Consider the following 15552-nt stretch of genomic DNA (forward strand, 5'->3'; position numbering starts at 1 on the left):
AAGAAACAGAAAGGGTCTCCAGAAGAGTCACAGCCCCACCACCATGGATTTTAGCTCGTTGAGATTCACAAGGGCTCTTGAGTTCCAGAACTGTAAGGGGATAAGTCTGTGCTGGTTTAAGCCTCTGAATCCATGGTAACTTGTTCCACTGAGGTTGTATAGTACCACGGGAATGTGGGCTCTTGGCATTTTTGCCTACTGAGATGAGTTTGGCTTTTGCTCCTCATGAGATGAGACTTTATAGCTTGGAGTGGTGGTGCTTGCCTGTAAGCCCAGCACTCAGGAGGCAGAGGCAGGAGAATTGCAAAATTGAAGCCAGTTTGGGCCATAGTAAGACTGTCTCAAGAGGGTGGGGAAGGGGGTTGTGTTTGCGCATCTGCTTTGTGTAGAATGAGGAGCTGTGAAGAGAAGGGCCAGAGCTTGCACTGCCCGGAAGCAGGCCACCTGCTGCCCCTTGCCCATCTCTCCACCTGCCTCTGTCCTGGATGTTCACTCTCTGACATGGCATTCCCCGCTCTGAGAACACCACTTTTACCAGGCACTGGGACTCTTGTTCAACCGAAACCTACACTCACCCACAATGTGAAAACCAAAATGCAGGCAATCGTTTATTAGCAAAAATGTATTTTATAAGTCTGCAGTCAGAGCATTTCTTCATTATAAAGTCAGCCTGAGAACAATGCTGCCTCTTGCTGAGCACAAACTGAGTCAGTGAGGCTGACAGCTGCAGTCCTTTATCAGCCCAGCATCCAAATTACTTCCCCATTGTGTTTCCTCGCTCAGCGTCCAGCAATCCTGCGTCACAAAGATAAGAAGCCCCAGTAGTAGACATTTTATAAGGGGCCTTCTGCGGTGTCAGAAGACCTTCAATGACAGTGAAGGGGTAACAGGAAGGTCTGTCCAAATGGAATCTCTAACAATAGTTCTCCAGGAGGGCAGAGCGGATTGGTTTGAATCACAAATAGGAAAATCAGTGGAGAGGCCCCGAGCTGAAAGTGAGCACTAAAGCCAGCAAGCTGTCCTCTGGGTTCTGAGTGTAGAACAAAAGGAGTTCATGCCAGACATCTGAGATCCTGGATGCACCTGCCAGGAGTAAACCTGAGAATATTCCCAGCTCCTGCCTCTCCTCCAGCTCTGGGACTGTCTGCTCCAGGGAGACCAGCCACTTTCCTGTGTCCTCGCCCAGCATTCCCTGGAAAGTTCTCTTCTCATACTCCCTAGCATTGGCAGCAATGGTGTCCTAGCCCAGGATGGCTCTCACTACCTGATGATGCCCTGGAGGCATCTACTTATGGTCTCAAGAGGCTGCAGACCCAAGGGAGTCCTCACTGCCAAAGGAGCCAAGCACAGGAGACATTGGAACCAACTTAGATGCAGTCACTTTTCTCCCTAAGTCTGAGACTCCCCAAAGCCCTGGGTTCTGTTCTGCACTTTGTCCTGGGAAACCCTGACCATGGCGACAGTAAGAAGGCCAGCCGCTAAAGCCTGCTCATGGCATTTGTGTTTAACCCAGCATTCCACTCAGCATTTTCTCACTCACTACAACCTTGCACACACCAACCCTGCAAAGGATATGGGGTTTTCCTTCCCATTCTGTATAGGAGGAAGGTAAGATTTGGAAAGTTCTGCCCATGGTCCTGGCCAGTGTGTTCAGAAGATAAAGCCACTGCAGCCCATGATCCAGGTGACAGGCAGCTTCTAACATGCCCAGGTGGGTGAGCAGGAACAGGGATTCTGGAAGGGGATCGGGGGTGGGTTGGGGTGGGGTGGCAGAGACCCCTTAGAACCTCTCCCAAGCCTGGCTGCCAATTTGAGGAGCAGCTCTGCTTTGCCTGAGAAAAGGAAACCTCAGATTACTACCCTCCACTAGGGGGCAGAATGAGGACACTGAAACTTGAAGTCCCAGACAGGCTCAGAGAGCTAGCTTAGACATGCTGTCTATTCCGGTCACCCAAAACGCCACCCATGTGTGAGGTACTGCTACAGCGACTTAAGGGGTGACCTCAGAGAGGTAGACATGGTCTCTGTCTCCCAGAGTGTAGCCTTCTGGGGGTACACCTGTGCTGGACCCCCAGAGTTCCCACCTGTCAGAAATAAGTTGCAGTGGCTCCAGTTTGACTGAGCCTGGCTCTCCTGTCAGGGAGAGGTTGGAACCTGGAGAACACACGCTCCATGCAGGGTTTGCTCTTCTCCAGAAGAGCCCAGGGCATCCACCCTGCTTACACAGGAGCTCTGGTGAAGTGATTGGAGAACAGCCACCCGATGGATCTGCTGTGCATCCGGAAACATGAATGGAGGCAAAATAGACGAGTTTCCACTTGTAACTGCACATCACCCCTAATATATCCGGGGGGCGGGGAGCTCACTGTGCCCTGCTTGGGCTGAAGTAGGCTTCAGCTCACCCTCCCAGCCAGGAGAGGGATCTGAAAGAGGCAGCAGGTAGCCAATAGGTGCCTCTTCTCTCCTCACTCAGAGCCTGGGTCCTCATACTTAGACCTGCTGTGTCAGCCAGCCTCGACCTGAGGAAGGTCCTGTAAAGCTGAGAGCTGGGCAGAGGCCTTGGGCAAGTTCAGTCTAGACACTCGGTACTAACCCCAAGGGGCCCCTCTGTGTTCAGGAATGCTCTGCTCACTGTGGCCCATGGCAACAGAGCTGGGTTCCAGGTCCGAACGTTTGGCACACAGTGGACACTGCTGCTGTAGGTCAGGGCAGTTCTAATAGACTAAGCTGGGGCAAAGCTCCAAGAAGATGGCTCCTCTATCCAGGCCCAGACCCACGCTCCTCCTCTTTCGGCACTGGTCACCCAGTTATAACCTTTATTCTCTCAGTGACAAATCCTGTGTGCGAGCAGTGTGACCAGGCTGGACTAGATGTCCCAGACATGCACCAGCTTTCCTACTTTAGGGCCTTTGACTGGCCTCTCCCACAATTTCATCATCAGAAGCACCCGTGGGTCTGCTCGGCAGTGCTCTTGGGTCCCCAGCAGAGCAGGGTGCTGCCCTCCATGCGCTCCCTGTCCCACTCACATGAACCCTCGCCATCCGCTCTGCACTGCCCTATCTACTTCATTAGGCTGGGATGCCCCTAAGGGAAGACCCTGTGCCGCCCACCCCTGTCACTGCTCAGTACATCTTTACACAGGGGCTGCTATGCATGCAGTGAGAAGGTCAGCGCCACACAGTATGCGGGGTCTTGCATTCGGAGGCCTGGCTGCCAGGCCATGGCTCCTCCAGCTGCGAGACCCTCATCTTTGCCCTCTGTGGTCACCACCTTCATCAATCAGATCTGAGGGCGGTGGGATGAGGTCTCGGGGGTTCATCCTAGCTACCAGGCAGACGTCATAGCTGTCATGCATGAGGACGTTGATGGCAACAACATTCCACTGGTTCTCCCAAGGGTCCAGCTCCAAAATTTCTTTGGAGATAACCTCATGGCGATCTGAAAGGCAGCAAAGTAGGAAGAAGAAGAAGAAAAAAAAACGTGAGTGTGTTAAGCTCAGAGGCTGTCACCACTCTATCTAACTGCATCCTCTTTGAGGGCCAAGGGTTAATCAACAAACCACTGAAAAGGTACACAGGGAACATGTGTCCTGATAGTTAAGAATTTAAAGAAGACTGCCATGCAGCTCACATTAAAAAACTGTCTCAGCACAGCTGGAGAGGTGGTCCAGCAGTTAAAAGCACTTGTTGCTCTTGCAGGGGACCTAAGTTCAGTTCCCAGCACCCACACGGGGCAGCTCACAACTACCTGTTCCAGAGGATCCAACATCCTCTTCTGGCCCTCTGGGACACCACACACACACGGTACACATACATATAGGTAGACACTCACACATACACATAAAATGAAAATGATAGAATACGTGCTTGTCTCATGTTGGAAGGATGTTCTGTTGCTGTGGAACTGTCTTGATTTTGGATGCACAAGAGGAAGAAGCACAGCCTGAGTAGTGTGACTTTGACCCAGCCATCGCCTTCCCTGGGCATATAGTTGGACAGATACTGACATTCAGCCAGGATGTGGACAGGAAGCAGACAGCATGAGAACCCCAGGCAACTTGAGAATTTAGTAAAGGGGGCTTGAGAAAGATGTGGGCGGGGTTTTGGAAGACCTGTCCGTAGAGGCCCCAGTGTTTCTGAACTGATAACAGCAGGGGTCCACAATCCTGCAATGGGCGGTCACAGTAACTTCCAGAGCCGTACTTTCTGGAGGGGTCTGCCTGACAGGAGCTTATGCAGGCAGAAGAAGATAGATGCAGCCACACTGGGCAAGTGTGCGGGTGCCGAAGTGCAGGGATAGATGCCCTGTGCTCTGTATGTCGTCGTTCTGCGATGGTCAGCTAGGCGTGGCCAGGAGGAACCGTAGGAGGAAAACAGCCCAGTGTAACGATGTCCCAGAGGCAGGGAACAAGGCACACCATTCAGTGTCGTGGTGAAGACAGTCACGCAGTGGAAGGCAGGCCTGCAGGCACAGGCTAGGCTTCCCATCAGGTGTCTACTACTGTCTAGGTTTTTTGTTTGGTCGACTTTTAATGATTTATCTTTATTTGTGTATATGTGTGTGCATAGCCACAGAGTCTAGACGAAACTCTCAGATCCCCCAAGCTAAAGTTACAGGTAGTTATGAGCTGTCCTGTGGGTGCTGGAAACTGAACTCAGGTCCTCTGCAAGAGCCACGAGTGTTCTTAAGCCCGGATACATCTCTTCATTCCCCTAATATTTTCATATTGATTTTTCTATATTCTTTAATTATGTAAAGATATTTAAAATACCTGTCTTTTATTCCTTTTTTTGGTGAAAATACCAATTTTGCTTCTTCTAAAATGTTTTCATGTAAAATATACGAAATACAAACAAAAATTTACACAACTATCTTATAAATAAAATGTTAATTTTAGAATAGCAAACTTTTTTTAAAGAAAGAAACTACGTTTTTCCTAGAAAAAGGTTCTTTCTAAATACAAGGAAACATCTACAACAGAACTTTAGCCTGATACCAGTTCTGGCCAGCAGGTGGCGATGAAAGCAAAAATTCAAAATGCAGGCTGTCTTGCTTTATTTAGTCATTAATTCGTTCATTCCTTCATTCACTCACTGGTGCTGGGGAGTCCTAGAACCCAGGACCTCACACATGCTAGGCAAGGCTCCATTGAGCTACACCCGCATCCCAAATACTTTTCTAAAAATCAAGTTATTTAATCTCCAAGCATTTGTTTGGTCCCTTGTTCTTCCATTTACTAGTCTACACATCTGCTATAAAGCCTGCACTTGGTTGCCCAGTGGGCCTCAGTGCATGCCTGTCAAGCCACAGCTGGCCTCTGGGGCTGCCTGCCTTTCCTGGAAGGGCAGCCTGCTGGCCATGTGTATCCATGCAGTCATGGCTGATAGCTCCTGGGTGGGTATGGATTCGAGGGTACAGAGAACTGATTTGTAGCCTGGGCACCAAGGACTGGTGCAGAAAGTGAGCTGGGTCAACTGTGTTCATTCTTTCTGAGATTTTAACCTGGAGGGAAGGAGCCAAGTCATGTGTGGCTGAGAATCCATAGGGTCATTACCTAGATTCTACTACTTGGCCCTTTAAGAAAAAGTCACTGACCCCGGTGAACATCAAAGTCAGAAGGTTCAAAATGTATTATGTCTAAGCTAGAGGAAATGGATACAGAAAGCTTGAGGATGAATGCACTTAGGACAAGCCCTGTGGAGCCTCAGCTCTCCAGGGGTGGAGAGTCCAGATAGGCAGGCATATCCCCATTTCTCACTCAGGCCTGCTTGTAGATTGGACCCCGGCTGGAGATCCTCACAGGTGCAGTACTCAAGTGAAGATTGTACTGAACAGAAGGCTGAGGAGCGCCAGGCAGAAGTCAGCAGAGGGAGAAGTGATAGGTCTGAGTGTGGGGCACAGGGTTGAAATCCAGAAAGGCACTGGGCTAGGCTTCTCTGATGTGCTTGGAACATGGAGCTCAGGAACTGCTCTAGTCTGTTCTGAGGCCAGATGGGTTGTGGTTTTCATCCCTGGATCCGTGTGCCCAGGCACCCTTCCAATCCAATGCACAAAGATACCTGAGGACGTATGTGTGGCTTACACTGAAGGAGCTTAACTAATGCAGAAGCAAGAGAGGACAGGTATGTCCGGTGAATCCTCCATTTGGAAAGTGCGTGACTTGGGATAATGTACCACTGCTCTGTGCCTCTTTTTCATTCTTTGTAATGTTCTCAGAGGATGGGCCCAAAAGTCACATGTGATTGCATGTACATCATCTGTGATCTTCAAGAGCAGTGCCTGGCACATGCCAAAAATCGGCTTGACTATGAACACATCGGCCCTCCATGTCCACTGGTTCTGCATCTGTGAACCTGACCATCCCTGGATGTAAAATATGCAAAGAAGGCACCTGCATTTATCTGTGTGAGCATGCAGATGGTTCTCTTGTAAGAACCGTTTGCATCGCTTCTATAATGCACTAGCTCATACACGAACTGTAGAGGCAGTTCTTAGACTGTGGGTCAGGTCTCCACATGTGCCAGTTCTGAAAATTCTGGCAACAGCAAGCATCTTATAAATGCCCAAGGACTAGCAAATAGTTCAAAATCAAATGCACATTGCATCTGAGACCTTGCTGGCCATGCTCACCTGTGTGGCGCTGTGACCTCCTGACGGTCCTGGTTCTAAACACACAACAGTTGCTCTGCATTCATCAACCATACTACCTAAAACACCTCGGCTCAGATTCAAGCCTGTGTACTGCGTGCTAGGAACTGCAGGGGTTTCTTTTTGCTTTTTTAAAATCTTTTTTTTTTTTTTTTTTTTGGTTTTTTGAGACAGGGTTTCTCTGTGCAGCTTTGCGCCTTTCCTGGAACTCACTTGGTAGCCCAGGCTGGCCTCGAACTCACAGAAATCCGCCTGCCTCTGCCTCCCGAGTGCTGGGATTAAAGGCGTGCGCCACCACCGCCCGGCCGCTTTTTTAAAATCTTATCTTCTATCTTTTCTTTATTTTTTCTTTCCCTTTTCCTTCCTTTCTTTTTTGACATGGTCTCTCTATGTAGCCCCAAGTCCCGGCCGTCCTGGAACTCACTCTGTAGACCAGCTGGTCTCGAACTCACAGAGATCCCCCTGCCTCTGCCTCCAAGTGCTGGGATCGAAGGCGTGTGTCATCATTTGCAGAAACTTCACCGCTTTTACTGCACACAAAACACTTCTACTCCTTTCTAATTTCTAAAGATTTGCTTATTTTATTATTTTATGTGTATTGGGCACCACGCGTGTGCCTGGTGCCTGTGGAGGTTAGAAGAAGGTACCGGATCCCCTGGAACTGAAGTTACGATGATTATGAGCTGCTCGGTGAGTTCTGGAACTCAAACCCAGGCCTTCAGCAAGAGCACAAGTACTCAGTCACTGAACCAATGCTCCAGCCTGAAATCTCTGCTCTTACAGAAACCCAAGTGTTTAATTTGGAACACAAAGACTTTTCCTGTTTTCCTACTGTCTTTCCTCAACATATAATACTCAAATCCATGATGTCTTTGGGTTGTATTGTGTTACACTATCACTATCTGATTTCAAAAATGGCTGTCTATTTGCTGACTTGAATTTCATTAAAAAATAACTAAATGAACTTTGGTTTGGGATTGGGATAAAATTTCCAACAATTTCAGAATGCTTCTGTCACTGTGCTCTATGTGTTTATGCAAAATACCACTCTTGGTACTGATGAAAATGAAATTCGAATTTTAGCTACAAAATGTTGAAGATGCTCTCTGTGGTGGTTAATATTGTCAGCCTATTGACACTGACAGGATCTAGAGTCACCCAGGAGACAAACCTCTGGGCACGTCTGTGAGGGAGTTCCTACACTGGGTTGGTTGAGGTGGGAGAATCTACTCAAAATGCAGTGGCAGCATCCCATGGAAGGGGCCCTGGGTCAAATAAAAAGGAGGAAGGCAGCTGAGCATGGGCTGACTGAGGGACTTGCCCCTGGACCAGGAGTCAAAGCAAACCCTTCTCTCCTTCCTTAGCTGCTTTAGTCAGGCATTTGACCACAGCAACGAGAAAAATACCTAGTACACTCTATGTCCTGTGCATCAATGCTTGGGCAAAACCAGACAAGCACATCCACCTCATAAACAAATTTGCCTTAATCTTTAATGATAGATGGTAAAATTATATGTACACCAAAGAAGTATTTTAAATAGATGTCTTCATGATTTGCTGTCGATGCATTTTGATTTGTGCGCCCTTTTAAGGCACCTGTACCTAGGGTCATGTAAATCTCGGGTGAAGAATGCTGCAAGTGGGAAAGCTTAAGAGGTCCTGATGCAAGGTTTACAGAGGTGTGCAAACTATGCAAACTGTTGTCATCTGAGGACTGGAGCGTATGAGGAGTCTGCAGTCCACCCCCCTCCCCCACGCTAACAGACGGCTGCTGAGAGAAAATCTGAATAAACCCTCCACACTCACTTATCCCCCGCTGATTAAAGGTCACTGTTTGGGGATCACACAGATGAGTGATATGCCTTAGTTTCCCACTGGGTGTACTGTATAGAACACCTATGACGTAGGTGGCTGTAGAACACATCAGCTTAGGTACTTTCCGAGATCTGGTGGTCCCTGATCACCGCTGGAACTGGGCTCACGGACCCAGCAGCTGAAGCACCCAGACTCCTTCAGTTCTACCCCACCCTTGTGCCCTTAAGCACCTGATGGCCTCTAGGCAAGATGATGATTGCTCATTAGTCAATCCCAGAACCCATAATGGCCTGCATCCTCCCTTGTTTGAGGATCAGCTTGATCCTCTTCAGGCTGCTGCCAACTCCTTCTCAGCCTCAAGATGGAGTCCTATGAAAGCTATGCCTGTATTCTTCAAGATGGAGCCCTATGAAAGCTTTGCCTGTATTCTTCAAGATGGAGCCCTATGAGAGCTTTGCCTGTATTCTTCAAGATGGAGCCCTATGAAAGCTTTGCCTGTATTCTTCAAGATGGAGCCCTATGAAAGCTTTGCCTGTATTCCTAATGCACACACCCTTGTCTCATCCCTGCTGCGTCCATGCTAAAAGACAAGCAGAATAGTCATTAGGATTGTTAGTCAGCTTTTATCATTGTTAGTCAGCGATGACAAAATGCCCAAGGCAAATAATTTCTAAAGAATAAAGGTTTATTTTGCTGAGTCTTTGAGGTTTTATCCACTGTTCATTGGCCCCATTATTTTGGGACTGGGTGCTGATGGTGATGCACACTGTAGTAGGGGCACAGGGTGGAGGAAGCTGTTCACTTTATGGCAGCTGGGAATCTGGGAAGGCGGGTCTCACAGACACCTCCAAGGGTACCTGGGAATCTGGGAAGGCGGGTCTCACAGACACCTCCAAGGGTACCTGGGAATCTGGGAAGGCCGGTCTCACAGACACCTCCAAGGGTACCTGGGAATCTGGGAAGGCCGGTCTCACAGACACCTCCAAGGGTACCTGGGAAGGCGGGTCTCACAGACACCTCCAAGGGTACCTGGGGATCTGGGAAGGAGGGTCTCACAGTCACCTCCAAGGGTAACTGGGAAACTGGGAAGGGTGCAACCCAATGACTGAAAGATCTACCATTAGGCCTTATGTATCCTAGAGGTTTAACCACCTCCCAACACCACCAAACCGAAGAGCAAACCTTTGACATACAGCTTACGGGGGATGCTACAGATTCAAGTAATAGGAAAGGACAAAGCAAGAGGTATGGGTCTACAGGGACACACACCCAGAAGAGTCGGAGACACTTGACTTTTCTGCCTTCAACACAGGTGCCCTGACCTTTGCTTTGTACGTTAGTATATTTTCTCCTTTCTATGGTGCTGACATCACATTTTGATGCTTTGTTTCATGAGTTCTTTCATCTTAGCATGTTTCTTGTGTGTGTGCATGTGTGCTTGATACAGCCCTGCGCTGGACTAGTACTGTGTAGCCCAGGTTGGCCTTAAACCTCTTCTGCCCCAGCCTCCCAGGTACTTAGATTATGGGTCCATGCCACCATGCTTGGCTGTCTTCTCTTTTCTCATAGAGAAAGCAGGGCTGCAAGTCCCACAGCCATCTTCTCTTGCTGGCTGATGTCTTCCTTGTTTGTCAGGGTAGCCAGATCTCCACAGGGTTACACGTGCTCCCCACTTTAATGTTACTGGGATGGCTCAGTGGTCACGGCTATCTTGAGATCTGGGGTTTGTCAGGCTTGAGGGTAGAGAATTTCCACACCCCAGTGACCACCCACTTCCCATTTCTCCCTCTGGGGGTATTTCTGATGCTTTTTGTTTACTATCTTGAGATCATCTAAATAATACTTTCAAACTGGAGGGATTTTAGGTTCAAACAACTAACTTAAAAGTTGTCCTGATGAACGAATAATGAGAAGCTGGATGCAGTCTATCTTAGGGTTTCTATGGCTGGAACAAAACTCATGACCAAAAGGAAACTTGGGGAGGAGAGGTTTTATATGGCCCCCACTTCCACAGCACTGTTCATCACTGAAGGAAGTCAGGACAGGAACTCAAACAGGGCAGGAACCTGGAGGCAGGAGCTGGTGCAGAGGCCATGGAGGGGAGCTGCTTATTGCCTTGCTTCCCATGACTTGTTCAGCCTGCTTTCCTATAGAACCCAGAACCACAAACCCAGGTATGGCACCTCCCGCCATGGCCGGGCCCTTTCCCAGTGATCACTAATTAAGAAAATAACTTACAGTCAGATCTTAGGGAGGCATTTTCTCAACTGAGATCTCTTCCTTTCAGTTGTCAAGTTGACTTAAAGCTAGCCAGGACACAGTGGTATAGAGAATGAGGCAGGAGGATCACTGCAGTCTAGAAGTTCAGTACCAGCCTGGGCAGAGCAAGATCTTGCCTTTAAAAAAATAAAACAAGGCCGGGCAGTGGTGGCGCACGCCTTTAATCCCAGCACTTGGGAGGCAGAGCCAGGCGGATCTCTGTGAGTTCGAGGCCAGCCTGGTCTCCAAAGCGAGTTCCAGGAAAGGCGCAAAGCTACACAGAGAAACCCTGTCTCGAAAAACCAAAAAATAAATAAATAAATAAATAAATAAATAAAACAAAAACCAAAAACCCCACAAGACTAAATTCATATAAGGACAAATACTTTCATTTGTGCAAGTTGTCTGAGGTTAATAAAATGACTATTTAACACTAGTAGCTGCATTAACTGTTGAGAAAATCAACTGGTCCTTTGAACAACCATCTAAGAAACATTCACCATTTTCTCCACTCATAGTGAAGGTAAGAGGTTCAGACAAGCTAATTAACTTGCCTACGGTTTTACAGCCCTTGGCAAACACAACTCCACTGTGTAACACTGTTCTGAGGGGGCTAGATAGCATGATCAATAAGTTTAATCACAGAAACACAGAACCCTGTGCCAAATGAATCTAAGTATGCACCCACCTGAACATTTCTAGAGTGTACACATTAACTAACGATGGATTAGGGCAAAAGAAAATCTCAATAGAGCAGAAGTTATAGAAAGTGTGTAGCCGCCCAGAACACAACTAAATTCAGATTTCACTATCAAAGAGCAAACAGCAGGATCAGGATGTGAATAAACACACGAAGAAGCTTCCTGATGCCACCTGGAACCTGGCGTGGAAGGGGCATCACTGATAGCAAGCAACATTGTTGATCGTTACGCGCGCGACAGTAGCATGAGGCGAGTTAATACATCCAGTCAAAGATGGCTGCTGGAGTATGGATGAGTGAAATGGCCTGGTTCTTACACTTCTTTAAAAGCACTACAGACAAAACAAAAAGAGAAGGAAAATAAAACCATATTTAGAGCACAAATAAAAATGACAAACTAAAAAAAAATGACAAACTAGTTGACGTGGCTATTGGAGTGACTGTGAGGGGAATCTTTCTGAAATAAGCACTCTGACACCAGTGAGATGGAAGAGAGGAGATGCCACCAGTGGACCGCAGCCAGGACATCTCCTGAAGGGCTCTGATGAAGGGTCCAGTGTATTCTCATTTTACACTCTAAAACCACAAAGTATTGTGGCCGAGCAAGCAGGATTTTACAGAAGCGCACACGGCAGTCAGCAGGGTGTTAAGGGCAAGGGCCCACTCTTCCAGCTATTCCTCCAGGTCATTCTGGTCCAGGACACAAGTGAAGTCATGCTTGGCAAATAGACAGTACAAGTAGTGCTTTGAGTAAGTCACTAAATAAAAGAATACATCACTAGCTGATAATTGGTCTTTTCTACCTTAGTCTACAAGATGACTGTATTATTCAAGGCCAGCCTGGTCGATTTAGTGGGACCCTATCTCCAAATAAAAAGTGAAAAAAAAGAGGGTTGATGATCAGCTCAGTGGTAGAGGAACTGCCTAGAATGCATGAGGCCCTTGGTTTAATCCTCAGAACAGAAAGGAAGAATTAGTATGATTTTGATTGAATTTATATACTATAATTTCTGATCGAATTGGGAAGGGCTTACAGCAGAGACCCTAATTAGAAGCTAATTAGATATACTTCTCAATCTTGGGAATTGGGGAGGCCTTATTATCTTTGTGAAATCCCAGTGAATATACTAGCTGCATGGAAAGCAGGAAATCACATTGGACTTCTGACCTCAAATCAAGAACTTTCAAAAGTGTGACAGAATCATTTGCACCAAGCTGAAAGCCGTTTCTGAGAGTTTCTCTTATTCTATTTGCAATTCTTTCTCTGTCCCCTGATACGGGTGCTGAATTCACTCCCTTTAGTTTTTCATATCCTCTCACATAATGCCTTCAAGTGTCTCTTCTGAGTGCTCTACAACCACCTAGAAGATTCCGGCTATGGTTCAAATTTCTCCACAGTCTGACATTTCAAAGTGAATGCTGTTTTAACTCAAGACTTGTTTAGAATGTTTACGATTTTCCAGTGGAGGGCTGGAGAGATGGTTCTGCAGTTAAGAGTGTATACTCTTGGGTCCTCAGTCAACTTGGTACAGTTCTTAGTACCAAGTTAGTGCCTCACAATTGCTTGTAATTTAAGCTCCAGGGAATCTGATGCCCTTTTCTTGCCTCTATGGTTATTGTGCACACACACACACACACACACACACACACACACACACACACACACACACACTAAATTTTAAAAAATTAAGCTGATTGCCAGGTGGTAGTGGTGCACGCCTTTAATCCCAGGACTCAGGAGGCAGAGGCAGAGGCAGGTGGATGTCTTTGAGTTCGAGGCCAGCCTGGTCTACAAAGCAAGTTCCAGGACAGCCAAGGCTATCCAGAGAAATCCTGTCTCAGGAAAAAAACATTAAGCTGATAGACATGGTGGTGTACACCTTTAATCCCAGCACTCTGGAGGCAGAGGCAGAGGCAGAGGCAGGCAGATGTCTGAGCTCAAGACCAGCCTGACCTACTTTTCGAGTTTCAGGACAACCAGAGCTACATAGTGAGACCCTGTCTCAAAAAAGGAAAAAAAGCTGAATTATGAGTATGAATATATTGGTGTTTGTCTATCCTTTGACAATAAAAATTTTAAAACAAAATATATTTATATGTGTGTGAAGAGTTGACTCTCTCTCCACCATATGGTTTCCAGGGATTATACCCAGGTTGTCAGTCTTGGTGACAAGGACAAGCTTCTTTAGCCCCTAAGCCATCTAAACAGCTTTTAAATTTTAACTTAATTGCATTGTGGACAGGCATACAGTTTCTATAACTTCTGTTCTGGAAAATACATTGAAATTTTCTTTTGCTTTAATTACGGTTGTTAACATGTATATTCTTCAAGTGTCCAACAGGAATTCATCCTTTATTTGGTCAGTGTAGGGTTCTATATTTTTGTTTGTTTTGAGAGAGGGTGTAGTTCCAGCTGGTCTGGAACTTGGTATGTAGATCTGGCTGACCCAAAATTCACAGAAATCTGAGTGCCTCTGCCTCCCAAGTGCTGGGGTTAGAGGCGTGTGCCCTGCCATAGGTCCTACCTTTCTCTGCATTAAGCTTATTCTAGTCCTTATCTTTGTCACAGTGCTCCACATGGGGCTTTCTGTGCTCAGGGATGCACTCTAACCTGTGCTGGCCAACACAGGCAGGCTTGTGTGATGTCGAGCGCTTTGGATTGTTGTAGTGAGACTGAAGAACTCATTTTTTAGTTTTATTGTTATTAGCTTAAACTAAAAATTACAATAGTCACACGTGGTTATTAACGGTCTTGTTGGACAGCTCAAATCTAAATCTTTTTGCTCTAGTTTCTAGCAACTTGATCTCTGGGTTTCTGAGAAAGGCATCTTCAAGTCCATCCATCTTAATGGAGTTACTCCCGTATTCTGCAGCTTCCAGTGTTCCTGCTTTCCATATTTCAGAGATGAGTTAAGTGCAAAGGGCTTGCTCATCAGGGCTTGGGTGCGGTACGAACAATCTGGCAGGCTGTGGCACAGTGAGGTCTGCTGGGAGGACAGCAGCTCACAGACTGTGGGGCGCTGGGGCCAGAATGCCAGCACCGCCCCTTGATATCACTGTTGTGTCCCCTTCTTAGTGGGGGAAAGGAGAGACCGCCTGGGCCCAACCCTGGGGCTGTGGGACATGGTACAGGAAGAGGGGGCGTTGTACCACCTCAGCAAGAAGAGGAGGGGGCCAGCACGACAGGAGCCTAGCACAGCTCTTATGGGCCTGAAGTGACTGCTCCTTCTCATGGTGACTGTCTTGGGATGCATTTTTTAGCACGGCCACACTCAAGCTCTGGTTTGCTTCTGTTTTACTGGGAAGAGGGTCTCTGTGTTTTCCTTCAGATGAATGCAGGCAGACCTCTTAAAAAAGGCAGTCAGTTTTGGTTGTCTTTACTGGACTCATTCCCCCATCTTCCGTGTGTGTGTGTGTGTGTGTGTGTGTGTGTGTGTGTGTGTGTGTGTGTGTGTGTGTGTTTCCTGGGTTTTTTGTTTGGTTGGTTTTTTTTCTTTTGGAGACAGTGTTTTTCTGTGTAGCCCTGGCTGTTCTGGAACTGGCTTTGTAGACCAGGCTGGCCTCCAATTAGAGATCCGCCTGCCACTGCCTCCTGAGTACCGGGATTAAAGGTGTGCGCCACCACCACCCAGCCCTCGTGTTATTTTTAAAAACCATGTGTGTGTTGCCATTTTTTTCTAGGAGTCTGTTACTTCATTGACATGGAATAAAAATCACCGTATCAATCATAAGAGAAAGATGATAACCAGACGGGCTTCTCTTCAGAAGGAGGGTGCCCTGCACACACCTTCTGTGTGACTCCAGGTTGTCACCATTTCCACCAGCTTGCCTGGGCAGCTTGGTTTGTCCTCTTGGTGTCGCTCTTGCTACTCTTCTAAGCTCAGGGCTCGGGAAACAAGGAACGGGGCTGGCATTTGAGTTGACCTACTTAGGATGAAATATCATCACACTAACAAGGAAAAGGAACAGGAGGCTGAACCCCATGTCAGCTCTTTTCAATCCAGCTAGTCCCCAAAAATAGATGCACCACATACAGCAGCATCATATTCCCTGAAGGAGTCAGCGAGCCGTGACCACACCTCCAGCAGCCAGCGGTTCCAGAACACTGTCTCACAGGAAATGGGCTCAGC

At 47.3% G+C, this 15552-nt stretch overlaps 1 protein-coding gene across 4 annotated transcripts in view; it reads right to left on the reverse strand.

The window, feature by feature from the left end:
• Positions 1 to 611: 611 nt before the first annotated feature.
• The window catches only part of Kbtbd12 (kelch repeat and BTB domain containing 12), a 73662-nt gene continuing 58721 nt past the window's right edge, over positions 612 to 15552 (reverse strand). For all 4 annotated transcript variants that reach the window (XM_052721246.1, XM_052721243.1, XM_052721245.1 and 1 more), the window contains one exon: positions 612 to 3438. In XM_052721246.1, coding sequence (XP_052577206.1) covers positions 3245 to 3438 — 194 coding nt within the window. In that variant the 3' untranslated portion in view covers positions 612 to 3244. The remainder of the gene's footprint in view (positions 3439 to 15552) is intronic.

Source organism: Peromyscus californicus, unplaced genomic scaffold (assembly GCF_007827085.1).
Source record: "Peromyscus californicus insignis strain IS unplaced genomic scaffold, ASM782708v3 Scaffold_6__1_contigs__length_162567912, whole genome shotgun sequence".
NCBI classification, from domain to species: Eukaryota; Metazoa; Chordata; class Mammalia; order Rodentia; family Cricetidae; genus Peromyscus; species Peromyscus californicus.